This window comes from Misgurnus anguillicaudatus, chromosome 8 (genome assembly GCF_027580225.2).
Source record: "Misgurnus anguillicaudatus chromosome 8, ASM2758022v2, whole genome shotgun sequence".
Lineage (NCBI taxonomy): Eukaryota > Metazoa > Chordata > Actinopteri > Cypriniformes > Cobitidae > Misgurnus > Misgurnus anguillicaudatus.
The window spans coordinates 14,180,224-14,207,819 of NC_073344.2; the positions used below are offsets into that span (position 1 = coordinate 14,180,224).

At 37.4% G+C, this 27,596-nt stretch overlaps 2 protein-coding genes across 2 annotated transcripts in view; one reads left to right on the plus strand and one right to left on the minus strand.

Annotated features, from left to right (window-relative positions):
- Nucleotides 1-389: 389 nt before the first annotated feature.
- Nucleotides 390-6,945, minus strand: ttll3 (tubulin tyrosine ligase-like family, member 3). Its single transcript, XM_073870361.1, has 11 exons — nt 6,817-6,945; nt 6,510-6,678; nt 6,213-6,265; nt 5,967-6,095; nt 5,771-5,885; nt 5,095-5,205; nt 3,869-4,058; nt 2,178-2,326; nt 1,753-1,996; nt 1,236-1,671; nt 390-1,053 (listed from the first exon to the last, which is right to left on the minus strand). The coding sequence occupies exons 1-11, from the start codon at nt 6,928-6,930 to the stop codon at nt 460-462; spliced, it is 2,304 nt and encodes a 767-aa protein (XP_073726462.1). The 5' UTR covers nt 6,931-6,945; the 3' UTR covers nt 390-459.
- A 3,640-nt stretch (nt 6,946-10,585) lies between these two features.
- Nucleotides 10,586-27,596, plus strand: part of slc4a8 (solute carrier family 4 member 8) — a 38,236-nt gene continuing 21,225 nt past the window's right edge. The window contains exons 1-5 of the mRNA XM_073870350.1: nt 10,586-10,998; nt 19,820-19,901; nt 19,995-20,150; nt 21,684-21,819; nt 22,768-22,928. Of these exons, the coding sequence (XP_073726451.1) occupies nt 10,954-10,998; nt 19,820-19,901; nt 19,995-20,150; nt 21,684-21,819; nt 22,768-22,928 (580 nt within the window). The 5' untranslated portion in view covers nt 10,586-10,953. The remainder of the gene's footprint in view (nt 10,999-19,819; nt 19,902-19,994; nt 20,151-21,683; nt 21,820-22,767; nt 22,929-27,596) is intronic.

Sequence of the window (27,596 nt, forward strand, 5' to 3'; positions counted from 1 at the left end):
AAAAATCCTGGAATGTTTTTCTCAAAAAACTTAATTTCTTTCGTAACCATCTTGGACTACATGGGGGTGAGTAAGTTATTGGAATTTTATTTTATGAAAGTGGAATATTCCTTTAATAAGAATGTCTACTGCAGAACTTTGCGCCTTAGATTTCTGATTATTAGAAAAACCTGTTACTCAAAAAGTTACACACATATCCCCTATCCCTTGCATGCCGGTTTGCTGAATATTTTGGCTCATCTGTAATATTCTTATTCACTCAGAAGTGTCTTTTAGTTCCTAAACCATCATTTAAAAATCTATTCCGTAAATTTCCAGATTTTCCCGTAAATTCCACACATATGGCTTTAGAATCCATTGAACTAAAAGATAACCTGACAACACACCTGTGCATTCTAACACCTATGTTTTTTAATACAGTAAGTGAAGATTTAGGTTTCATGTTCTCCAGAAGGCTCCTCACGATGACTTTGATCCTTCTATCTTCTTAAAAGCGTCTGTGCCTCGCCTTTGGTTCCTTGCAAGGTATTTTTGCATACGCAGGACTGGATATGATATACTGACGGTGTGTATGTCATGTTTGTGGCGACTGGGGGCGTTTGCTTTTCCGGGTCGTATGTGTGTTACATCCAGTGAGGGGGATGGACGGTAAAGGGAAGGAAGGGTACTGCGTGATCTGTGAAAGTGATCAGGCTGCACATGTGTGTGTGTGAGCTTCTGAGGATGAACTTCTGCTGGGTTGGGAAATACGCAGCAGGTCGAGGGTAACACCAGCCTAAGAGGACGTTTTCTGTGGGGGTAAAAGGACTGCTCAAATGTGGCTTTGCGGGAAGAGATTGTAGGCCTTCTGATCAGAACTTCTGATTGATTCTCCTTGCCGGTAGAGCCATGGCTGGTTGGTAAAGTAGACCGGTTGTGACTGATGGATTTCGATAGTGGTTCAGGGTGAGATCGCAAGGTGAGAGGTTTGCATATAGCAGCACGGGGACGCCTGATTGAAGTCCCCTCTACAAGAAGATTCATTCCCATATATTGTGGGACCACCACCGGTGCCTGCAGAAATTCGAAAAAGGGCAACTTTACATTACACTATGTATTATAGGAATTATTTAACCAACAATGAAAATTCATAATTTACTTCAGATGAGTATTTGACTTCCTTTCTTCAGTTAAACAATCACAAACAATTCCAGCAAGCAATAGTCATCATTTCAACATCTATAATGTGTGTGCACCTGTTTGTATATGAGCTGAAAGCCACCAGTGTCAGCGTTGGGATCACAACGTCGATCCAGCACGACCCGCAGTGTGTCTTCCTGTACGGCGGGGCAAAGTCGAGCTGTGACTGCTGTGGAGGGTGCCATAGTGGGGCTGGCATTGACCTCCAACAGCCAAGGTCGCAAGTCACGACCCAGCATGAAATCTGCACCATAGAGCTCAAAACTGGCTTTGCGAGGTTCCACGCTGTCCTGTGCAGTTAAGAGGGTTTGGATCACAGCCTCCTGCATACCTGGTACCACCACTTCGTCCCACAGACAACCGCGACCTGAAGCAGCCAACCAGGAGCGAAACTGTGAACAGGACCACATGCACTCTTTAGGGAGAGAAGGGTCACGATCAGGGCTTGGCTGAAAATGCTTCTGGATGGAGTTGTTACAGAGATGGACAGAGCTGAGGGTGGAAATTACAAAGATTTTTAAAGATTTTTGGTGATCTTGAAGCCTTATAGTGTAAGTCACTTGTTTTTTTTACCTGTCCAATGTATGAGTGGAGTAGGGTTGGGAAGAAAACCGGAGGTAGCACTCACGGTAAAACCACACAGTGAGAGGGTTCCAGTCTGTCACCAGGAACCATTGCCTTACGTCAAATTTAGTGCCATGCACAAGCAGAGGTCGCTCCAAATACTTTTGCACCACCCACTTACTGTCCTTCATGATGGCATGGTCTCCATGTACTAAACTGAGAATCTCATCCAGCTTCTTCATGCACATTATACCTACAAGAACCACATGCACAGACAATATTTAAAAGTAAATGAAATAGTTGTCCTGCAAGGATGCAACAAGCACGCTACATACTTTTGGAAAGTGCTGCGTCAACCAAGCACCAACTGTACCATTCAGATAAATGGAAATGTTAACAAACAGCTTTCTCCAGATATTATAAATGTGAGATACCTCTGCCCCGTGATTTGGCCCCAGGTTTTATGATCCAGATGTTGCAGAGTCCATCGGTCTCCAGCTGAGGGCAAACGTGGCGCATCTGCACCAGCATGGATTTACATCGTTCCACATACCCTTCACACCCCTCTATCTTCACTCCTTCACTACAAATAAAGAGAATAAAGCATTCAGTAAACTTGCCAGGTCTACTATTATACTGTCACTCTATGGAGTGGACAAAAAGAAAACTTTTGATGACCGTATAATCAGTTTAAAAGAGGTCATTTGTTTGATCAATTTATATTTATCCACAAAAATGACCAAATAATCGACCAAAGTAAATTCATTTGCAATTTGTTGGAGCTTATTTTTAAAAGATCATTTTCCAAATGCTGTGTACTGTTATCATCTAAAGTGTGCATCAATGAGACATAGATGCCACATAGGGGGTCTTGTGAGCACCCTTTTGAAACCAATTCTCTTATGTCAAGATAAAGTATCTATTATTTTAAGTATCTCCCTAATCTTTATTACCACACCAAGACTGGGCAGGCCAAGTTGCTCCAGGGTTCAAATTAACAAAGGAATTCAGTTCCGAGTCAAACCCACTGTTCCCTTACCAAAAAATTCCACCCCACCCAGTGATCAAAGCCTATTGGCTAATAAGTTAGTGCACTGGAGGTCAGCCTATTGTCACAACTTCTGTACAATGGAGGTTAATTGTAGTCTGATGATTGAATGCTTTAGGTTTGACCCAAGGCTATTATTTTCTCTTTCTTTCTTTTTGCTTGTTATCTTTTCTTATTACACGGCACTCTTAAATGCTTGATTCTGATTGGCCAGTCGTGACATTTCAAGGTATGTAATTCTGAGATAACAACTGCCTAAAACTGATAACACACAGTAACCCGGATGCTGCAAATCATTTTGGCAGGTAGTTAATATTAAAAATTAAATATAAATATGTCTTTTAATAATACATATGACATTATAAATGATTAAACCAAATAGCGTGTTCGTGACATTTAAACGTCTTGTCTAATCTTAAAACCGAAAAAAAAAGTTTTTTTGCAGAAGGTCTGCATTCGTTAAAAATAAGAAAATAAAATATTTCAAATTTATTTCAATATTTAATGTTCCTTACCTTACTTATGAGAAAAACAGCCATGTAATATGCAGGATAATGTACAGGCAGCCAGTTGTTGTCGAGAAATAAGTCCCGTCAGTGTGATACAAGATCCTGATATCCTGAACAGACTGTCGGGGCTTATTTCTGCAAAAACAACCTGCTGCCTATACATTTCCCTCTTTCTTGAGTAATTGTTCTCACTAAGCTACAATCTAAAAATGGCTGGGATATTTTTGACCCATAATGGGTAAATATTGGACAGAACACACCGCTGGGTTAAAATTTACCCAATGCTGGGCTGTTTTAACCCAAATGTTGGGTTATTACAATCAATGGTTGCATAACAACAACTCAACACTGCGTTATTTTTAACCCAGCATGGGGTAATTTTTAATCCAGCATGTGATCTATCCAATATTTAAAATAACCCAGCCATTTTTAGAGTGTAGTACTTCATTGTTTATTTCCATGAAATTAGGGTGAACTATCCCTGTAAAACCAAGGGGTAACGTTTAAGGCAGCTAATAATTCATTCCAGTATACTGCATTCAGTATAAATTATAAAAACCATACTTACTGAATAACTAAGTAGTAATTTTGGAGAAACACCTTCCATTGGTCCTCCGAGAGTGTGTGTACAGCTTCCAAATTGACGTCTATGTCACAATGCTCCAAACTGTTCAGATAATCCTGACATACATGCAACGCATTGTCAATCAACCAAGTTCCCACTTTCTGATTAGTATGCTTACGTGGTTTGCTTACACCTACATAAAAGGAAAAGGTCTCATTATTCACTTTCAAAGTTTGATTTCAATTATTGAATTCAGATTGATTTCAATCTTTGGCATTATTAAGTCAATATATTAAAGATGTCAAGGTTTTCACAGAATGTTCCTTATATTATGTAGGATGATTTTATGTAGAAAACGACTTAAAATTTGGTTCCACTTTTTTTGAAAATAGGCCCATTTTTCAGCTCCCCCAGAGTCAAACATTTGATTCTCACCGTTTTGGAATCCATTCAGCTGATCTCCCGGTCTGGCGCTAGCAATTTTGGCATAGCTTAGCACAATCCATTGAATCTGATTAGACCATTAGCATCGGGCAAAAAAACAACCAAAGAGTTTCAATATTTTTCCTATTTAAACCTTGAATCTTCTGATCGTGTATTAAGACAGACGGAAAATTAAAAGTAGCGATTTTCTAGGCATATATGGTTAGGAACTATACTATCATTCTGGCATAATGATCAAGAACTGTGCTGATGTAACATGGCATAGTGGCTGCAGGAGGCATAGTGATATTACGCACTGCCCGAAAATAGTCCCCTGCCATTGAAAGTAACCAAGGGTACTATTTTCGGACAGTGCGTAATATCACTACGCCTGTTGCAGCAGCACAGTCTCTGATTATTACGCCAGAATGAGAGTATAGTTCCTAGCCATATCTGCCTAGAAAATCCCAGCTTTAAATTTTCTGTCGGTCTTAGTACACAATGTAACTACAGAAGAGTCAAGTTTTAAATAGGAAAAATATCGAAACTCTTTGGTAATTTTTTGGAGCGATGCTAATGGTCTAATCAGATTCAATTGTTTGTGCTAAGCTATGCTAAAATTGATAGCGCCAGACCCGGAGATCAGCTGAATGGATTCCAAAATGGTAAGAATCAAATGTTTAAATCTAGGGGAGCTGGAAAATGAGTATATTTAAAAAAAAGTGGAATGTCCCTTTAAGCTAAGTTTCACGTACTGAGTCACATATGCGCAAATTTTAATGTAGGTGTGTGTGAGTGTGTCATACCACTGGCTTTAGCATTAAGCATCTCTCCTGTTCTTAGCCACTCTAAATCCCCTCCATATCTCTCCACAACATACAGAAGCAGACTTGTACATGCAGTCCGTCTAAAGTCCTCTGTAAATCAAGAGAAACAATGAAATATTTCTTAATGCAGTGGTTTTCAAACTTTTTTAGCGTGCGGCCCCCCTTGTGTACGGCGCATTCCTTCGCGGCCCCCCCAAAGAAAATTTATGACAAAAAAACTGTTCTAAAACTTAACTTTTAATTAAACAAAACATATTAAATGACATAAAGTAGTGCTGTTGGTTAGTAGCCTTATTTTTTTAGGTTTAATTGCACAGAATTCATGATAAATTAATATATTTTATAAAATGTCATAAAACTGGGGCCCCCCCGGCTCCATCTCGCGGCCCCCAGCTTGAGAACCACTGTCTTAATGGATTTGTTCAGATGACACAAACACTGCAGGTTCAATCTAAGGTTGGGGTTACCCATAACCTAAATTGTTACAGAGATCATAAATAACTGAGCAAAGCGCATAACCCCAGACAGCCCTAGTGCATTTTATTGCAGCATAAATCACTAAGGAAATCATAAGCATCTGTTAAATGACAAGATCACAGTTCAACAATGCTACTGTACAAGTCAAGGACAGTTTTTCCAGATTAAGGATACTAACCAATAAAAGCATGCTTCTCATCCTCTGCTCCGAGTCTATAGCAACGTGGGAAAAACGTATCAGGGTCTGTTGTATCAAACCACTGCAGATTTCTTAAACTCATACACAAGCCAACCTGAGAAAAAAGATTATTGAATTAATAAACAAGAGAATGATATTTTACTCTGTTAAAACTTTTTTTTAGTTAATGATGAACCTTGGTGGTGAAAGATCCCGCCTTTGCATAATGATTGGTCATCTGGTCTTTACGCAAAGACTGGCAATCAATTGAATCCCTCTTTGTTGTCCAGTATAAATATGTGGTCTCATTGCGAACAAGCCGTGACTAGGGATATAAAATAAGAATCAGAAAAATTTGATAAAATAGTTTACACACATTTGTTTCAAAAAACGCATCCAGTAAGCCAGTTGCTATGGCAACCGTCATCAAAATGAAGCGTACCATCAGGTTGTACGTATCATCATCTGCATCATCATCTCTTTCTCCTTCCTCTCCTAAGGCAGAACAGTAACAGAAAGCTGGTTTGACAGCAGTCAGACATGTGTTTGTAGGAATGAGTAGTGTCAGGTTATCAACTCAAACTGTCATATCAAGTTTACAATGACAGTGGGTTAAATAGGATGTCCCCTACACAGACAGTACTTCACATATACAGAAATAGACCCGTCTTATCACGTGTCTAGTCACAATAGGCGGTGATGGACAGGGTCTCATTCCTGTCTTGCCAGATACTCTTACCATCACCATCACTGCTGTCAGGCTCATCTGTGGCCTCCGTTTCGAATTCTCCATGCCGACGGGGTTGTGGAAGAGAGGGACGGGGTATTCTGCGTTCCACCCATCCTCTCGCACGTAGGCCTGCGCGGATTACAGGGTATGGGCCTTGTATTGAGAACACTTTCTTTTCCTGCAATATCATTTATATTTTTGCATTAAGCAGATGCTTTTTTTCAAAGCGACTCGCAAATAATAGTGTGATAGTTTATATTAAATGCTAGTGACAAAATACGTTATAATTCATTCACTGATGTTTTAGAAAACTGACCTTTATTGCCTTGTCCACTGAAATCTTAGCCGTCTTCAGTCTGTCCCCATTAATCTGAGGCAGATTTACATAATTACAGCTAACTCTTCCTTTCAAGGGTGCTGAGACACACATACACACAAATGCTTTACAAAAATGCTCATAGAAATAACAATGTCTATCTCTCTGTGTGTATTTAACTTAGCTATACCTAATAAAATTGTTCCTAGAGGATAATTAATGGCAAATGGTTCACCAAAATTACAAAATTCATGCAAAAATAACCCAGTAACCCATACTTAAAAATCAAGTGGTTTAAAAAGATTTTCACAAAACTGATTTCCATGTTTAAGTGCTATAATTGGGTCCCCAGTGTTTCTATCAACCTAGAAAATGTGAAATTTCTCACCATTCTCTGCAAGCATGTGCAAAAATTGCTCATTGAAATTTGGCTCCCCTTGTGATGTCAGAAGGGATAATACAGCCCCTTAAAGGCGGAGTCCACGATGTTTGAAAGACGCGTTGGAAAAGGAGACGGGCCGACTACCAAAACACACTTATAGCCAATCAAATCAAATCAAATGCACGCATTTGCACGGTTAATCGTTACACCCCTATATTTTGAGCTAAAACTTCACATATGTAGTCTGGGGACACCAAAGATTTATTTCACATCTTAAAAAATCCTTGTGAAATGTCCCCTTTAAGATGGGACTGAATAAGTAAAATATTAAAGGATTTAGACAATTTACTCACCACCATGTCATCCAAAATGTTGATGTCTTTCTTTGTTCAGTCGAGAAGAAATTATGTTTTTTGAGGAAAAATTCCAGGATCTTTCTTATTTTAATGGACTTTAATGGACCCCAATACTTAACAGTTTTAGTGCAGCTTAAAATTGCAGTTTCAAAGCACTCTAAATGATCCCAAACGAGGCACAAGGGTCCCATCTAGACGATTGTCATCCCTGGCAAGAAAAACAAAAAATATGCTTTTAAACCACAACTTCTCATCTTCCTCCGGTCCTGTGACGCACCAGCGCGACCTCACGAAATACGCCATCACATCAAGAGGTCACGGGTGACGTATCGAAACTACGCCCCAGTATTTACAAGTGTGGACGACCGTTCCGACATTGTTGTATGTCGAATGATACTAATGAATGTCTTTGTGTCAGTTTATTGTTTAAAATGGTCCGCAAATGTGCGTTTCATATGTGTAACACGTGACCTTTCGACGTCATTATGCAATTACTTGAGGTCGCGCTGGCGCATCACAGGACCTGGAGGAAGAAGAGAAGTTGTGGTTTAAAAGTGCATATTTTTATGTTTCTCGCCAAAAATGACAATCGTTTCGCTTGATAAGACCCTTATGCCTCGTTTGGGATCGTTTAGTGTCCTTTGAAACTGCAATTTTAAACTGCATTAAAACTGTTAAATGTTGGGGTCCATTAAAGTCCATTAAAATGAGAAAAATCCTGGAATGTTTTTCTCAAAAAACATAATTTCTTCTCGACTGAACAAAGAAAGACATCAACATTTTGGATGACATGGTGGTGAGTAAATTATCTTTCTTTTTTTTTAAGAAAATGGACTAATCCTTTAATATTTCAAATATGCAAGTATGCATACTAAGAAATGGCTTTTATGTGAAAATGAAATATTATGAGTGTTCTTCCACAAACTGATTGTTTCAGAAAACAATTTTAACACACTGGAGAAATATGCATTAATCTTATGAATGGATGTGCTTTATTAAGCTTCAATATTTTGGGGTCCATTCACATTCATAGAAAAAAGAGAGATGGCATATTTTGTACATTTCTGTGTGTTCTGTAGCTCAGTTGGTAGATCATTGTAATGCACTGGGTTAGCAGCATAGAGGTTATGGGTTTGTATGCATGGAAGATAAATATTTATAGGTTAAGCTTCAGCTACAGAAAGTAATACCTGGGAAGTATTTAGTGTAAGTAAATGATAAGAAAATTATCATTTTTGGGAACTATTCCTTTAAATGTGTATATCTTATCAAATATTTATAATGGCATTTATTTATTTTATTCTTTTTATTCATAAAATAGAGCTCTACAATTTAGATAGCTGGGTAAAGTTAAGTGTAGCCTACCTGGCATGTGTTGCTGCATGCTCCAGAATCTTCACATCACTTCTCACCTAACAATAAAAGGACAAAATGACTTCACAACTTTGCTGACTTTCCATAAACTCTGTCACGCCCACTCATACACACTTCTGTAACAAACACAGATTCATCGCGGAAGGCGAAGGCCGTTGGCGGATAAAGTGACACGGGCACACAATGCATAGTTAAACACTATAATTTGTCATCGCCCTGGAAACATCTAAACAGCTCGTGTTTAACAGCATTAACACAAAACACTGAAAATAACTATGCACATTCCTATCAACTAAGAACATACTGTGGGTCTAAGAAGAAATAACGTTACATTTCTGAAAATCTTAATTCACTGATTCCCTCGACAAAGTGACAGGGACGTGCAACATTTAAACTCCACAATACGCTTGCGACAGAAATTATGCTTCAGAGTCAAACTCACATGAATTACCACGTTCTCCTTTTGTTATGACACCCACAAGCACTTTAGTCGAAATCGATAAAGTCACCGCTGAGCGCAGACTGCAGAGCTGCAGATAAACCCTCAATCGGCGCATGCGCACTGCACACTCTACAGCTACCGTGTTTACATCACTCATAACAACCGTCTCCTAGAAACGGATGACGCCTTTCTGCAAGCAAGCCGTAACTCTATAAATGCCACACTACACTTTGACGCTGAACATATATTTAATTTCTAGTATATTTAATTGTTAACGAAAGCAAGTTTTGTTATTCGATGATAGATTTAATCAGCACCACTTTTTATCCTCTTGAATTAGATTAAAGACCTGGCTATAATTATTACGGACATTATTGCTAAATATAGTGCCCGGGGGGTTGAGCTTATTATTCTGACAACAATCTCATCATCCCGCTGTGTTCCCCATGCTACACAATAATAACGTGGACGAGTGTTTACCGACGATGTTTATATTTAAACATAATTATCAGCCGCGTAAATGAGGCATTTGAATGAATTATTTAACGTAAAACGTCAATGTAACTTAACATACGTCATCCGTTGGACAGTAGCCTACAGGCCACTGTGGTTCCATTCAGTAGTAGTAGCCTATAAGTTGAACTGTTACTTGTTTATTCCATAGACACTGCAGGGACTGCATCTAAATTAATAGCAGACGTTTAATCTAGCTTTTGTAACCTAATTTCCATTTGGGAAAGGTTTATAAGTCTTAACACAGTTTGCCGTATAATCCCACTAGATGGCATGCTTCTAAAACTTTAGGATTATGGGAATGTGATGATTACAAAGCTTTGATTTCTATTATGCTAAGAAAGAGTCATTTTTAAAACCTTTGTTATATTTCATATGGCCACAGAAATAAAATATATATTTTTTAATAATACATACTTTTAGTAAAGTTAAATTGATCTAGGTTAATAGAAATATTTTTTATTTACTTACTTTAATTTTGTTTATTTACTTTTTAGAACTAAATCACCTTGAATAAAACAACATTTTATTTTATTTTTTAATAAAAAAGGCGTGCTCACTGACTATTACAAATTAGCACACTTAAAATGTGTAGCGTAACTATTTTAGTCCATTTCGTCTCCACATGTGACATAACATGTGTACACGTCACAAAAATGCTATTCACAGTAATGTTTCATGAAATATAGACGCTCTAAAAACTATTTCTGGAGCTTTCCTGTAGGCGCCGAAACCGCATCAATCGAATTACAGCTTCAGCATCGGTCCCAGTTCGAGCTTTCTGATTGGCTGGACGACATATGATGCTGCGCCGTCTCTTCCCAAGTCCTGGAGAGCGCGCGCCTGACAACAGCATTAAAGTACCGCCAGGTTTATTGTACGTTTATGTCCCAGCGTTAGTTTGAGACGGGACTGATAGTGCTCAATGCTTCCCGCTTTTACCGCTTATGCATCAAGTGATTTGGAGTTTCACATTAGGAACTAATAATCTAATCAGCGTCACTGGAGGGTGATTTGCTCGATCGCCGCACCTCTGACTCTGCCCAAGACTGAATCTCACAGGCTTAACCATGCCTGTCGAAAACAGCGACCAGGAGAGCATGCTGAGCTATCAGGTAGCTGCGTATTTATCTGCTTATATACCCTAACGGGTGTGTGTTTTATAACTTATAGGCATCTGCTCTGTGCAACAATTTGTGCCGCTGTGTCATTAACTTATTATACTGACTGTCAAAAATAACCATTTATGAAATGGAATACATCACATACCGGCTGTCCCATTAATGCACGCGGACAGGATCAATAGTACTGAGTGTTCCCTCTCTCCTTTTCTGGCCACAATATATTTAATCGACGCTGCACATTCAGCCCTGGTAAAAGCAGACCATACCATGTTTAATGCACGAGTTCTAAGGCACTTAAATCACCTTGATATGTGCTTTGCGCGTTGATGTTCACTATAACAATGCGTGTGGCGTGCAGCAGTGGTAAAGGCACGTGCAGCAGCGCCTGGATCACATTGCCGGAGACTACAGCGCCCATCATTCTTTTATTATTCACGTCATTGATCGCGTTGTTGCCGGTATATTGGCATTGTAGGATAGGTTGAATTGCGTTATTGCAGAGAGATCCACAGTCGTTTTGTAGGCTACTGTAACGTGCTGATAAAGCGCAATAGAAATAATAGCACGTAATATATTATTTATTATCTAATACCACACTGCCGCATGAATATGCTCATAATGTCATTGCTAATTTGTTGGGAAACGTAAGCAGTAAGCATTTAATGTGTCTTATATTGTGCAAAATATGGCTTCCTTTTGGGGCGCGCATTGTCGATGTACCCCGAAATGACCTTGACGCCATCCTCTCTCAAGTGCGCGCCTGTAGGCTATAACAGGCAAACGCTGATGGTATGCAAGAGTGAGGAGGTTATAGATTGCCATTTGACTTTTGTCATGCTTAGCAATCCTGACTCGTGGTTCTTTTAAGTACTGTGACTTGCTGACTGCACTGTAGCCTAACTCTTATGAAGTTTCATAACATTTGGTGGTGGTGTGGGTTACTCCAAGATACCATATATATATGCATGCAAAATATATGTAAAAAAGAAAATGCAAATACATGTAAAATATGTAAAACTTCTGACCTGATTTGAGGCATACTGTATGACATCATCTAAAGAAAGGAGGTGTGTTAAACCTTTCCTTTGTCAGAGAAACTGATTTCATTTGTGGAGCAACACAAGGGTTAATTTAGATACTCAGAAAAGTGACTGTGAGCAAATCATTACAAATGTAAAGTAAAACGGTACATGTGTTTTTTTCTCAGTTTGTATATCTTAATGTCCAGTTTGATCCTGAGAGATCATGTTTGATGCATTTACAAGATCATTCTTTTCAGATACTTATCATAAACAGTAATTAAATCAGAATTTTCCATCCTGTTGTTGACTACACTACATGTAAGTCGATGACGGCTAAGGATTAAATTAAATAATTAAACTGTGCCTCATTTTACACAGATGAATAACATTACAGCAAATACTAAAACATTTTCATGAGGGTTTTCCAGTAAACTCATTCTATTTCAGGACTTTACATTAAATTTTCATAAGAACCTCCCCTTGAGCCATGTTCTTGTTTGGAGACTGTCGTTTAAAACAAGAAAAAAAGTTTAAGAGAGCAGAGATTTACTCTGCACACATCCAAAATAGTCAGCCAATACTGTGGCGTTTTTGTTGAGTTAATGGGGATTTAACTGATAAAATGATAGCATAATAAAAATTTATCCTAGTCAGTGCTGGGTTGCCACCAGTGGTTTTCGAGGGCACACGATGCAAGGCTTGTCACAACGTGTATTTAGCCCGTCGTGTGTGTGGACTCATCATGTCAAAATATGTGTTTGGCATGTCATGTGAACCATGAAAACCAAAACAAGTGCCTGCTGCACACGCATCTAAAGGGTTTATGATAAAAGTGTGTCTTGCTCGTGAGTGTTTTGTTGAAGTGTCTCTTTTATCATAAACCCTTACGACGCAGGCACGTATTTTCACAAGACACATGATGCACATGGCTCCCATGATGCAACAAACACATATTTTGAAATGACAAGCAACACACATGACAAAAGTCACCCCGAAGCATAAATTGCAAATGCACAAATTGTCAGTGTTTTACTAAATCCATAGCTGTCAGTTAAATGATAGTAATTTTTCTATTTTTTTGTTGTTGTTTGTTAATAAAATATACATTGCGTTTATTGTTTATATGTATATATAAGGTACAACATGATCTCATGGAAATCTGTGTTATAGTCACGGAAAATTAGTGTTGTAGTCAAGACCACCTAAACCGAGACCAAGTCATGACCAAGACAGGCCGAGAACGAGACAAGACCAAGACTTTAAAGGATCGAGACCAAGTCAAGACCAAGACAGGCCAAGACCAAGTCAAGACCAAGACCGGTGCAAGTCACTGCATTAAAACAATTATGATAAAATGTGAAATATGCATATGATTAGGCACTTCTTGTTTGTGTGTGCGTGTGCCATCAGAGAAGTGGATAAAGTAATCAAAGCTTTGCAGATAATTGGGAATTTATCTTTTCTTTGTCTGTAAGCAAATAAAAGTGAACAAACACTTAAGAGCTGGAATCAACTTAACCATATATTCTGAACTGTCTTTCCATGGCTTGCCATCCACTTAACACAATGCAGGTGTTTTTAGTAATAAAATTAGAAAAATTGTCATTGGGAGAAACTTAAACAATGCTTAAACAATGCCAAACCTGAATAAACTGCATAAAATTAATGATAAAAAATAAATTTGTGATGTGCCATCAGTTGCGGTCTCGAAATAAAATAGACGAGACTGAGACGAGGAAAAATGCGGTCGATTCCAAGACGAGACCAAGACCTTTAAAAAGTGGTCTTGAGACCAGTCTTGAGACAGAGACCGGTCTGGAGAACTACAACACTACAGAAAATGTTATCACTTTATCCGTGTCCATGTCACGGAATTCAGCTTTTTTCTGTGCCGGGAGCACGGATGTCTTTTCCGTGTCACTCCCATGGATTTCTCGTGTCATTTTATGTATTGGTTTCTCATAGTTTTTTCCTATTTTCAAATCATTGTCACTTGGGGTTAGATTTGGGGTTTGGGATGTACTTTTATGTATTCGTTTCTACATGTTTTTCTCTGCTCTTAAAACTATTCTTGCCTTGAGTTGGAGTTAGAGTTGGGGTTTGGGTTAGGATGTCTAAAAATGTAACGGAAAGTGATTCTAACCCCAATCCCGGGCGACAATGGTGAGAAAATAGAAAAAGTGACACAGGACATCCATGGGAGTGACACGGAGAGACGTCCGTCCTCATGCCCGGCACGGAGAAGGGGCTGAGTTCCGTGACATGTAAACGTATAAAGTGATTACATTTTTCATGACTAAAACAGATTTTTGTGAGATCAGGGTAGGGCACGGTGCATGATGGAAGGGAAATGCAAATGCAATGTTATAACATGCATACAGATACACTATACATGTATACCCTGCCCTGCTGTTGTGTTTTCAAATACATCCCTCACAGAGGCTATAACACCTTCACGGCCATTATAAATAAAGAATTATTACAATGTGGGGGAGTGTCCTTGAATGGCGAATGAATCATTCGGCTCAAAGTAACAGGTACAACTGCAAATCTCTCTCTCTCTCACCATGATACTTTATGCCCAGTCTGAACATTGTTAGTATGGAGAGATACATAACAGTGGCTTCCACCCCAGAGGTATTCAATGCATTTAGTGGTTTATTGGAAAATGAACAGCAAGTGTAAAACATAATCTCTATTACTTGCTTTTAAACCGAAACAGTATTTAAAGGGTTTATGGTTTGTACATACTGTTTGTGCATCTGTTCTGGCAGACGGTGGCATCTGGAAGTGGCAGAGGTAGTGCTCTGTGTCAGGATTACTAACATAACTGTCAATGCAATGTGCTTGAGAGAAAGAACGATAGAGAGAGAGAAAATGGCCCCTTTGACCTTTAAAGGTAGTGAAAGGAAAGTCAAACTGCATGGTGTACACAGAGCCCTCCATTAGCAACCATTCATTTACAAGTTACTATTTTGTTAGTGATCAGCAAACAAGTAATACTGTATGTGTCTGGTGTGTATACTGTATACCTTTTTGATCAGGGACTGTAGAAGTGTTGCCAGGTGATAAGGAGAGTTGAAGAGAGGCTAATGTTTTGTAAGTGGAGTCTCCCTTTGTGAGTGACACACACACACACACACACACACACACACACAGTGAAGTATCTAGGTGATACAGAAGCAGTCTAGTCAGACGAAAAAGGGAGGAAGACAATGGGAGAATTGAAAGACGAAGAGTAGGATAATCAAAGAAAGGGAGCTGATGATGAAAAATTAATTAATCTTTTTGGCTTTAACATAATCAGCTTAATCTCTCCATTTTCTTCTGCTCAATGGAGAAGCATTTGTGTGGCAATAACTAGCCACTGATCTATAGCTAGGACAAAAGACCAGATTGAATGATTTATTGGATCCATAAATTAGGAATAATAATATAATAGAGAGTCAAACACAGATTGCCAGACACTGGTACATAATCATAATCTAGAAGCATTAAAGTTTAATTTCTCATTAATTTCAATCTTTGACTTGACCTTACTCAAGTCAATTTTAATAATATGAATATTATATGTTCGCAGAATGTTCTTTACATTATGTAGGATTACTTTAGTGGGGTTTTTACAGACTGGGTCACTTTGTTGTGTGATACCTCATTCTTCTCACTGAGTTTTAATGAGAGGGGGGAGTTCACTGGAGTGATGATGTAACTGCGCCAGAGGTCGAAGTGCTGCAAACTAAGTGTGCTTTCGCCAGACAATATAGTTCTTATTTTTTATCTACTTAAAGGTGCAGTGTGTAAATTTTAGCGGCATCTAGTGGTGAGGTTGCAAATTGCAACCAACGGCGTAGTCCACTGCTCACCCCTCGCTTTTGAAACACATAGAGAAGCTACGATAGCCGCCACCGGACAAACATGTCATCGTCGGAGACAAATTAGTAAATAAAATTGTCCGTTAAGGGCTAAATGGCACCACAAAATGGTGACTTCCATGTAAGGGGACCCTCTTTGTATTTAGATAGAAAGGTCTTGTTGTAAGGTAATAATAAACACATAACGGTTCATTATGAAAGGTCTTTATACACCCCTGATAATATAGTTTTGTATATTATTTTGCATTTCTGTCAAGAGATCCGTCTAAAAATTACACACTGCACCTTTAAAAGATCACCACATTTTATTTTGTATCACTATACTTACTCGTGTAACTACTCATGCAACACAGGGAAAACATGGAAGTGTTTGGTGGCTTCTAAATTCATCCCTGTTTGGATCGGAATGAATGGGGCTAGACTAAATGCTGAAACATTCACGATGCACTGTACAAAGATGAAGTGCACGCATTGATAAAAAATGGGATGTATTATTTAATCTAAGAACAAAGTAAAATATTGAAAAACTGTGTAGTTTTCTTTAAATCGAAGTGTTCCCCTTACTGTTAGGAAAGCGAATTCACTTCTCATGACTTTTCTAGTAGTCTTACAATAATTGCAGTTCTGGTGGTCCTTGATAAGATGCCTGGAGGATAATAATTTATTAGTTGGAAAGTTTAAACCAGGGCGACTGCTGCCCTTATGGAAAACTACTGGTGCAATCGCTGTAACACACAATGTGTGACCTCAATACTGTTCCACATTATGACTGACAATCAATACCTTGCCAATCCAACGTACACATGACCCTAAAGCAAAAGCAGAACAAAGCATTTGTAAGTTTGAGGTTCAGAATAGTGGTATTTAGATTATCTAAAAGCCTATTAAACTTTATGTGAATATGTTTAGGAGTAATCTATAATTTTTGTACTGCACCGTCGAATCTGTGTGAATATCTGTACCTCCAGGTGTCCTTTATTTATGATGTGCAACAGGATTTATGAATTATGAGTTTGTGTTCCTGCTCAGGAGAGAGGTGTGAAGCACACTTATGAATCATCTCTGTCATGGAAAGATAGCAACAACATCCCAATGGGATAATAAACACACACACACACACACACACACACACACACACACACACACACACAGAGAGAGAAGGGTAACAAAAAGTCGGGTATGAGAAAATCAGATCTACTGTACATGTTATTTTTATTTGTAAGAGGCAATATGCTTTATTTAAAGAGCACCTATTTTATTGCTAAGAAAAACAATGTTATTTTGTGTATTTGGTATAATACAATGTGTTTGCGGGGTTTATGGTTAAAAAACACATTATTTTCCACATACCGTACATTTCTGTAGCTCCAGATTTCCCTTTCTTCCTGAAACACACAGCTCTGTGTCTCTGATTGGCCAGCTAATTTGTACGTTGTGATTGACCTCTGACGTCAGCTGGAAACGTGATGCTTCTTACCATGTTTGAAAGTTTTGGTTGCAAACAGGAGTTAACTTACAGGCTGTAAGTCCGAAGCGGGAGGAATTATGATAATGTTGGTAGACATCACCAATCCCAGGAAGTAAACTGTTGCCTACAATCCGTGTGTTTGTAGTCCAAAAAACTTTGGAAACAAAGGAAATTTAAAAACGTGAATCGGACAATAGGTGCTCTATAATGTACTGAGTACTGTACTAAGTGTGCATCTGTTTACGTGACTAAGTGTTTTATTTCCGTAGAAACACTTTTTTTGGTCTTAATTTATTTAGAATGAATTATTCTGCAGTATTCATCTACTGCATATTTAACAGGTTTCCAGGGTTAAGCAGTATATTCAATTCTACTTTTATTGGCCTTAGGTAAAATTTGTTGACATATATCAGCGAATGTGCGTATATGTTTAAACTCCATGAAAATATTTGCATCTAATCTAGTACAGTATTTGAGAGGATAAGCAAAATGTTTAATGTTTTGTGCTTTGTTTTTAATGTACCTTTTATAGCTTTTTATTACTTAATTACAGATCAAAGGGCTCATATCATGCAGTCATCTCATTTTCTGAATATATTCAAAAGAATTTACAGGTATTCAGCCATGTGCCTTCCTTGTCAAATTGAGGAAAGACCATTTTCACTCATTTCACAAATGCATTTACTGTACATAAAAAACTGTAAGGTACTGTTCTGCAATATGTTGCAGCAGGATTTATCTGGTTACTTCAAGCTTCAAAAGGACCCAAAAGTGTTAAATAACTCCACTCGACTTATATAAAATATATGTCAGGAGTCAAGTGGAGTTATTTTTAAAGGAAAAAGATTGTTTTCAATATTTTACTATGTTCTTACCTCAGCCTGACGAATTAATACATACCTATCTTTTTTCAATGCGTAATCTTTGTACAACGCTTTGTGATTGTGTTAGCATTTAGCCTAGCCCCCCATTTATTCTTTAGGATCCAAACAGGGATGAATTTAGAAGCCACCAAACACTTCCATGTTTTTTTTCCCACTTAAAGACTGTTAAATGAGTAGTCACACGAGTAAGTATGGTGGCACAAAATAAAATGTGGCAATTTTTTAAGTGGATAAAAAATGAGAACTATATTGTATGGTGGAAGAGCACTTAGTTTGCAGCACTTCGACCTAAAATAGGTTTCAGGTTTTTTTTATGGTCTGACTAGCTGCTAACTGAACTCTTGATCAAATACCTCAATCGAAAATAACAAATGTTTTGGTTTCCTAGGTAATCTACGTGTTGTTTAATTTGCTTGTTATATAAATAAACTACGTGTAAAGTACTTTGTTGTTATTTATTCTTAGCAGAGTTTACCGGAAGTTACGTGTTGACCATGAAATTCGCTTGTTTATGTTGTTACTGCTGAAACCGTCTATAGGGGAAGTGTTTGGTGGCTTCTAAATAAATCCCTGTTTGGAGCCATAGGAATGAATGGGGCTAGGCTAAATGCTAAGCTAACACATTCACGACACAGTGTACAAAGATTAAGTGCACGCATTGAAAAAAGATAGGTATGTATTAATTTGTCTAAGTTGAGGTAAGAACATAAAATATTGAAAACGGTGGTGTTTTCCTTTAAAACTTTTTGGGTCCTTTTGAAGCTTGAAGAGGCAGTCACCATCCACTCTCATAGTAACCAGAAAACCCAAAACAACACTTAAAAAAAATTGCATTTGGGTTGTGAAAAACAAAGAAAAACATCAGGGATCAAACGACATGAGGCCAAGTAAATAAATAATGACAACGTTTTTGGGTGAACTATCTCTTTAAAGCATATTAGAGATGCTGGAAAATAATAAACATATAGTAACTGAATCAAGAATTTATTAAATGGGCATCATAAGTGTCCTTTTCCCTCACACACATACACATCATCTGAGCACTGCGGCAGGATGTGACCTTCATTTGAAATGTACTCCAATTGAAATTTGATGGGTGAGGTTTTCTCTACATTGTGGGAATCAGATATATCCACAGTGATTAAAGATTCTGAAACAACTTATACTGTAGGGGAAATTGTTTAATAAAGTCAAAGTCTGTGTCCAAATTAATCTTAATAAAGATTTAAAAGGTTTCCTGGAGGTTTATGGGATAGAAATTGGCTTAGAATAAAAATAATAAAAGTCAAGGAATGTCCCCTCAATTTAAGAAACAAAAACAAACATGTTATTTATAGTTTGCCTGGAATTTGGCAGAATCTGAGAAAACTCCCTTTATGGAAATTATGGATGTTCTTTATCAGAAAACATATTATAAATTGATTAAATAATGTTCTCTTTATCTTCTTCTTAATGCAGGTTAAAAATAAAAATATTTTAGGGGTAAGGGTAGTCTGTAGCCCTACAGACTAGCCCTGCATTTTTATAGAAGTATATTAAAGTTGTTGGTATGTGTTCATTTTGCAGAGGCCTGATGAGGAGGTAGTGGTGGACCATGGTGGCACAAGCTCAGTCCTGAATATCCACTATGAAAAAGAAGAGCTAGAGGGTTTGTATAATGAAAACATACACTCATGTGATACCGCAGATATCTGAATATAGTCCTAATAACTAGAAGTCACATTGAATCTCATTATCTCAGGTCATAGGACTCTGTTTGTGGGTGTGCGGATGCCAATGGCCAGAGAGTCTCACCGCCACCATCGGCCACACAGCTCCAGACACCGCAGGAGATCTGAGAGGATAAGGAGTGTAACTCAGGAAGAAGGGAACACAGAAAGTGCTTCAGCTTCACACGGTGAGAAATGCACTTGATAGACTTTCACTATGCGATAAAAATAAAACTACAGTGGCTTGTAACTTAAAATGCTACAATACTTCATTTGTTTTTAATAGTTGGAATGATATTAGACCCAAAGTGACCCCATTTTAAATGAAGAGACATACGCAGTTGACCAAAGAAAACATCTGTTGATAAAGAAATTACAGATGAAAAATGGATTTTGATTCTCAAAACAGATGTTTTGGTTAAAGCGCAATTGATTTTTTACAAGCATGTGTTTTTTTGTTATTAATATGGCATGAACTGAAATTGTGCCTAAGCTAGTTTCATTAATCTACAAATGCTTAAAAAGAAGGAACCTTATTTGGTATTATATATTTTAAGCTTTCACATTACGTTTACACATTTGGCAGACACTTTTATCTAAAGTGACTTGCAGTTCTTTCAAGCTAAACATTTTTATCAGTATGTGTGTTTCGTATGACTTAAACCCAAGACCTTTAAGCTGTTAACACAACTAAATTAAGGCTCAAAAACATGTTACATGTACTGTATAATTTCTTTCAGTCCTACTAAGTTTTGTTACAAATAAATACATGCCACAAGCATGTTTGAGTACTGTCCAGTGTGTGTTTTTTGCGACATCAACGGTGAGATTGCAACCAATGCAAATTGCAACCAACAGCTAAGTCCACAGCTCACCCCTCAGTTTTAAAACCAGGGTTCCCACAGGTCTTGAAATCCTTGAAAGTTTGTGAATCTGTGGAAAAAATTCAAGGCCCCGAGAAGTTTTTTAAAATATAAATACATAGATACAGGTAAATGAAAGTGCGTGAATCTATTTTATGCAAGAAGTTTTCTGAAAAAAAACATATTATTCCCTGTGTAGTGTAGGATAATATCATAACATTTCTAGACTTTTTAAGCACACGTGCTAAACTGTTCGTTTTAAATGCTTATATCCTCTGTATGTGAATGTTGATTCATACCAAAATGCTTTTTTGCATAGTTGTGTTTGACACATGAAAACGTCTCGGGTTACGTATGTAACTGTTGTTCCCTGAGAAGGGAACCAGACGCTGCGTCTCCCTTTCCATACTTCCTGCGTCCCTGTAACGCCGTCTTTGGCAATATTTCAGATAGCGATATACTTCGTGGCTCCCGTGTCATCCTGTCTTTGTCATTAAGCCTCACCATTGGTTGAATTTGATATACAGAAAAAAGTCCCACATTGCACCTTTAAAAATGCTTGGGAAAAAAATACAGTATCATACAGTAGGTAAGAATATTATAGGTGTCTATTGATTCTTTATTAGCAGGTGTGGCACGTTTTGGACGGTGCAAATAACCTTCCCAATATTGTGTCCTTGACCCCACTAAGATCTAAAATGAGAAATTTATGTTAATAAAAATAATTGTGATTCCTCTGAAGGCTTTAGCTTATTATTGTATGTGTCCTTGCTGTGTTTCCTCACTCTTTGTAAAAATGAAGTGAATCAATATTTTGCTCCCTTTGCATTTATCCTTCTTTCCGTCTCTCTTTCTCAGATACCCCGTCCCAGAGGGTTCAGTTTATTCTGGGCACTGAGGAGGACGAGGAGCACGTGGCACACGAGCTCTTCACTGAACTTGATGAAATCTGTGTTAAAGACGGCAAAGATGCGGAGTGGAAGGAAACCGCTAGGTAGGCATATACTTAAAAGTTACAGTAAAAGGTCAACACATTTTCTGTCCTGATAAAGTATATTAATAAAATATGTAGACGTATCCATTGGAAATTAAAATGTGTGTGCTATGGGACCAAGTGGTTTGTGGGAGGGGTTAAAAAAGTAAGTAGGATTTGTGAGCCAAAAAGGAGTCATTTTTAGTGATTTATTGTTTTTTACATAAAAACATTATACATAATGTGGAAAATATGATATGTTTACCTTTGACTCTAAGCCCATGTCAAACTTTGTTGCTCCTAATCTCATAACTAGATTTTGAGACTTTAGCCTGGATTTCACAGAGAGTTCACATTTTTTAAATGTTTTTTCTGTTTAAGACTACATGCAACAATATCAGAAATGTGCATTAGTGAATTAAATAGGGCGTTAAATAGGAATTAAATTGGAATTTCCATTTAAATTTTACTTTTAAGGTTTCCCTTGGCAAAGGCTACAGACCCCATCTAAGTAAAAAAATATATAAAAACTGTGTCCCCGAGTATTGGACACTTTTTTGTGAAGTCAGAATGAGTGAAGATTTTTGCTAAACCATTTCTTATTTGTATCACCCTCATGTTATCAATAACATATTTGGGTCAAAAAGAGCTTTGAATAAAATTTAAATTAATGAAATGAAATGGACAGTAACTGTAGGTGTCAATTTCATACGTTTTCTTCTATCTGTTTTTACTTTAATTGCCATCTGCATCTACAGTCTTCAATACCCTTTCAAAAAAGATACAATAAAAAGTACATCTTTGCACCCAATATTGGTACCTCAAAGATACATATATGTATGTTACATGAACCTTTTTAAACGGTACCATCTGTCTGTCTCAGTGACAGCATTGTGGCTTTTTTGACAGTGCTTGAGTTTAAAACACAGCATAATCTCAAAAACCTCTCTTTTTTTTTACATGTGTCAGGTGGTTAAAGTTTGAGGAGGATGTTGAGGATGGAGGAGAGAGGTGGAGTAAACCATACGTAGCTACGCTCTCCCTTCATAGTCTGTTTGAACTACGAAGCTGTATCATTAATGGAACAGTGCTGTTAGACATGAAGGCCAACAGCATCGAGGAAATTGCAGGTCAGTCTGGGATCAAATGGTACGGTTGTAGTGTTTAAATGGCACCATATGGTTTAATGAAACCATTATAAAACATTTTGTTCGATTTCGGACATTGCAGATTTTGTAAGATATGTGACAAGGTGACATCATAAATGACTAATATCACACTATTCTTTTTTATGATGATGCAGAGGGAGTACAAAATGCAATTTATATGCAATCTATTGCCATTAAACAGAGGCCAAAATAAATGTGTCCCGTCTGCTATCTGCTTGTGCCAACAAACTTCACTGATTTATTTAAAGGTTGACGTGTTGGCCCATTCAGACAAATAACAATAAATTGCAAACACCATGGAGCCAAAGTATATGAGGAGCTCAGATGCAAAACCTGAAGTGTGTCTGACATGTTTTCTTGTAAATGAGCATTATTTGGCTATTATGTTTAGGTTCAGTAATTTCACTTTAATGACAATGAAAAGGTTATTAGTCAGTATTTTAAATGCTTTATTTTTGCAAATGTCACTTTAATCATTTCATTGGTATTTAACAAATTTGACTGTCTATCGCTGCAAAACGCTCTAAATGTATGCATTTTTTTTTTTTGCAAAAAAATTCACTTCTTTAGACAGGACATAGTAAACAGTTCACTAAAGATGCAACAGGAAACATTGCAAATGATGAAAGTCAGAATGTAAAAATAACGAAACTGAACCACACATTAGGGAGCGCTGTGATCCATATCAATGCCACATTGGGATTGTATTCAGGTCCAAGAACTCACAAGGGACACAAGTTTGAATGTGAATCACGGTCGTTTTACGGGCACTTAGAGGACTTTGCTGAAAAATGCATTTCGCGGATTCTGCCAACAAAGCCGTATTTCTGTACAGGATTAAGCAGATTTGAAGCAAAGGTATTTGATGAACATTTGAAGAGTTTGGTTCCAAGACGCAATAAATCCATTTTGACTAATTTGAGTAAAAATGTGTTTTCTATACCAAGAATGTGATGAAAACCACTATTTTCTGTTACAAACTTTCACATAGCATCTTTAGATTATAAAAAGATAAAAAATTCAAATCCATAATTTGATTTTCAAACATTTATTATGAAAACAAATAATTTTTTCCACAAAATGCAATAAATCCATGACAAGTTTTTTTCCCAAAATGCAATAAATCTATTGAATCAGTATATAAATGTACATTTATCTTTGCCATGTTATATTCATTTAGTTGACTAGTGATATACACTGATAAAAAAACATTAATGGCATTAATCAAAACATTTACTTTGTCATATTAAAAACACTGTCATTGCTGCTGTTATACTTGGGACGTCACCGCTGAACTTTTTTCACAGCGAACAGCTGTAAAATGTTTTGGGGCTGCTCGATTTTCATTGGCCTCGCGTAAAATAACGTAAAGTTTTTCATAAGATCCCTTGGGGTCAATGTGTTAGCATGAGAAGCTTGATGCTATCGGGAGAACAAGCAACCGCCATTTTCCGTCTTCCGAGTGCCTCTCGCGTAAATTATTAGATGTTGATGGCTTACGTTTCTTTCCCGTCACAGAGAACCACCACGGGTTTAGCAATGCCATCAAAGTATTATCTTGTTTTTGTTTGTTTGTTGATCACGAAGTACAATATGAGGAAAACTAGGATTCCGTGTATTCTGCGACGCCATTGTTTTTTACAATACGTGAAATGTTCCGCTGTGATTTGTTGAGCGGATTTATTGCATTCTGCAGAAAAGGAGGAGTGGCGTTTGGGAAAAAGGAAGAAAAGATGACAGAATAACACGGAGGATATTGTATTTTGCATAAAATTGAGAATTTACTTTAAAAAAATGACCCGATGCAATACTGATTTTGGCAGTAACTCGTTTTGCAACCAAACTCTTAATATATTACATGACAACAAGAGCATTCGGTTAATATCATTATCTCATTTTCGACAGAAGTGGTTCAAACTATTTAAATTAAAGTTCTTTTCAAGCTTTTTTGGAACAGCAAACTGCAAATAGCTTTCTTATACTTGTCTCTGCACATTAAATGTTTTATGGTTTTGTTGAAACAGATGAACAGAAATCTGACTCAAGAGACAGACTCTGACAAATTTGTGTTTATTCATTCAGTACCTACACACTTTAATCATATAAACCAGTGGTCTTCACTATTTTTTTCATGAGAGCCACACTGATAGGTCAGGGTCAATAGGAGAGCCGCCTTTACCGCAAAGTATCAAAAGTTATATGCAGTCATAAATAGCATGTCTGCCTATCAATCCGTCAATCTGTTGCAATGCAATAAATACAAGGGCAAATCATTCTTTATCATTTACCAGTCTGAGACAATATGATTTCCCTTAATGACAAAAAAAGGATTTTAATGCTAAGCATTCTTATAATATGCTTATGCAGTACCCCCCAAACCACCAGGGGGCCACCTTTCTCGTAATTTCATGCGGCGCTGCACAGAACGGTTGTCGAGTGACATCTGTGCCGCGAGAGCAATTCGAAAGCATAACAAGCAGTCTGATCTCACGGTACTTTGATGTCATATGACGATCGCTCTGTGCAAGAGCTGCATGTGATTGAACACGGTTCTCGACGTGCATCTTGATCTAATAGGTATGGTTTTCTAACAAAGTTAGCGTCCGGAGCAGAGAAAACTGAAAAAACGCATGCCTGCATGATCATATCACTGTATTATTTAATGCCATGCGAGCCACAAATTAAAGCTTGCCGAGCCGCATGCGGCTCGCGAGCCGCGCAATGAAGAACACTGATATAAAGGATGAGTGTGGTACAGCAGTGTAACAACTGTGTGGGTACCACAGTCTGTTAGTTTGCCCACCTGAAACCTCACACAGTACTGTCACACACCTCCACTTATGTTGCTGATAGACACACACTCATACAAAAACAAACTCAGGGGCATTGCTGTCAGCAGCATGTGTCATCACGAGGAAGTAAAATGAAGGCCAAGTATGATAACCCATACCTAGAATCCAAGTTAAAAGATACCATTAGTATAGTGTCAGACGTGCATGCCCACCAAACTCTTGCTTAAATGTGCTTGTACTTGTAACCTGTATCACATACAAATGCATGATTGTTTTGATTAAAGTTACAGCAGTAGCATAAACAAGATGAATGCCAGGCATAAAACCAAAAAGGAGATTGATTATGTTGTAAAGGAAAGAAGGAGTGAGTAATGCTGATTAACAGTGCTGTCTCACCAGCTGGAATTATGGGAGATTTAACAGATTGAGAGAAAGTGAGAGACAGAAAAAGTAGAGCTCAAGTGTTTAGTATGCATGAATAAAGATATTATGTTCTTCTGTTTTCGTGTACTTTAAGACATTAAGTTAAGGATTTAGGGTGAAGTAAGGTAAGGTTTGGTCTGCATTTGACATAAAAACTACCCATTCTTATGTAACAAGTAATTTGTTTTCTGCATAAAATCATCCCACGCATTGTAAAGTGCATTCTGTGAAAATATCTTTAATATTGACTGAGTAAGGTCATGTCAAAGATTGAAATCAATGAATGAAATCAAACTTTGATGCTCCTAAACTCATAATTAAATTACATTATGAGACTTAAAGGAATATTCAATTTTCTTAAAAGAAAAATCCAGATAATTTACTCACCACCATGTCATCCAAAATGTTGATGTCTTTCTTTGTTCAGTCGAGAAGAAATTATGTTTTTTGAGGAAGACATTGCAGGATTTTTCTCATTTTAATGGACTTTAATAGACACCAACAATTAGTACTTAACTCAACACTTAACAGTTTTTTTTAACGGAGTTTCAAAGGACTATAAACTATCCCAAACGAGGCATTAGGGTCTTATCTAACAAAACGATTGTCATTTTTGACAAGAAAAATAACAAATATACACTTTTAAAGCACAACTTCACGTTTAGATCCGGTCGTCATCACGTCAAGAGGTCACAGAGGACGAACGGGGTGAAAGAGGACCGTTCCTACGTTGTTGTATGTCAACTGATACTAATGAATGTCTTTGTGTCAGTTTATTGTATAAAATGGTCCGCAAATGTGCGTTTTATATATGTAACATGTGACCTCCCTACGTCACTACGCATACGTTAGGTCGCGCTGGACTGGACCTAGACGAAAAGCTGTGCTTTAAAAGTGTTTATTTGTTATTTTTCTTGTCAAAAATGACAATCGTTTTGCTAGATAAGACCCTTATGCCTCGTTTGGGATTGTTTATAGTCCTTTGAAACTCCGTTGAAAAAAACTGTTAAGTGTTGAGTTAAGTATTAAATGTTGGTGTCTATTAAAGTCCATTAAAATTAGAAAAATCCTGCAATGTTTTCCTCAAAAAACATAATTTCTTCTCGACTGAACAAAGAAAGACATCAACATTTTGGATGACATTGTGGTGAGTAAATTATCTGGATTTTTCTTTTAAGAAAATTGAATATTCCTTTAAGCCTGGATTTCACAGACAGGGTCACAAATTGCATAGTATGAACTGAAGCAGGAATTGTCCTGATAGTTCTTACAATAGTACAGGTCCCATTTTATTCATATTTACACATCTATTTCTCAGTTATGTATTTTGTAATGGTCTTGTCATTGTCCGTTTGTGATGTACAGTGAGGAAGAACTACTTCAGATTCAACACTTCACTAACCAAATTTGTGCA

Coding starts and splice junctions, on each gene's coding strand:
- ttll3 (XM_073870361.1), bottom strand. CDS start 6,930: ATGTGTGTCTCAGCACCCTTGAAAGGAAGAGTTAGCTGTAATTATGTA. Junction 2,327..3,868: donor AATTACTACTTAGTTATTCA/GTAAGTATGGTT, acceptor CTTTATTTGTAG/TGAAGGAGTGAAGATAGAGG. Junction 1,054..1,235: donor TTCAGCTCATATACAAACAG/GTGCACACACAT, acceptor GAATTTCTGCAG/GCACCGGTGGTGGTCCCACA.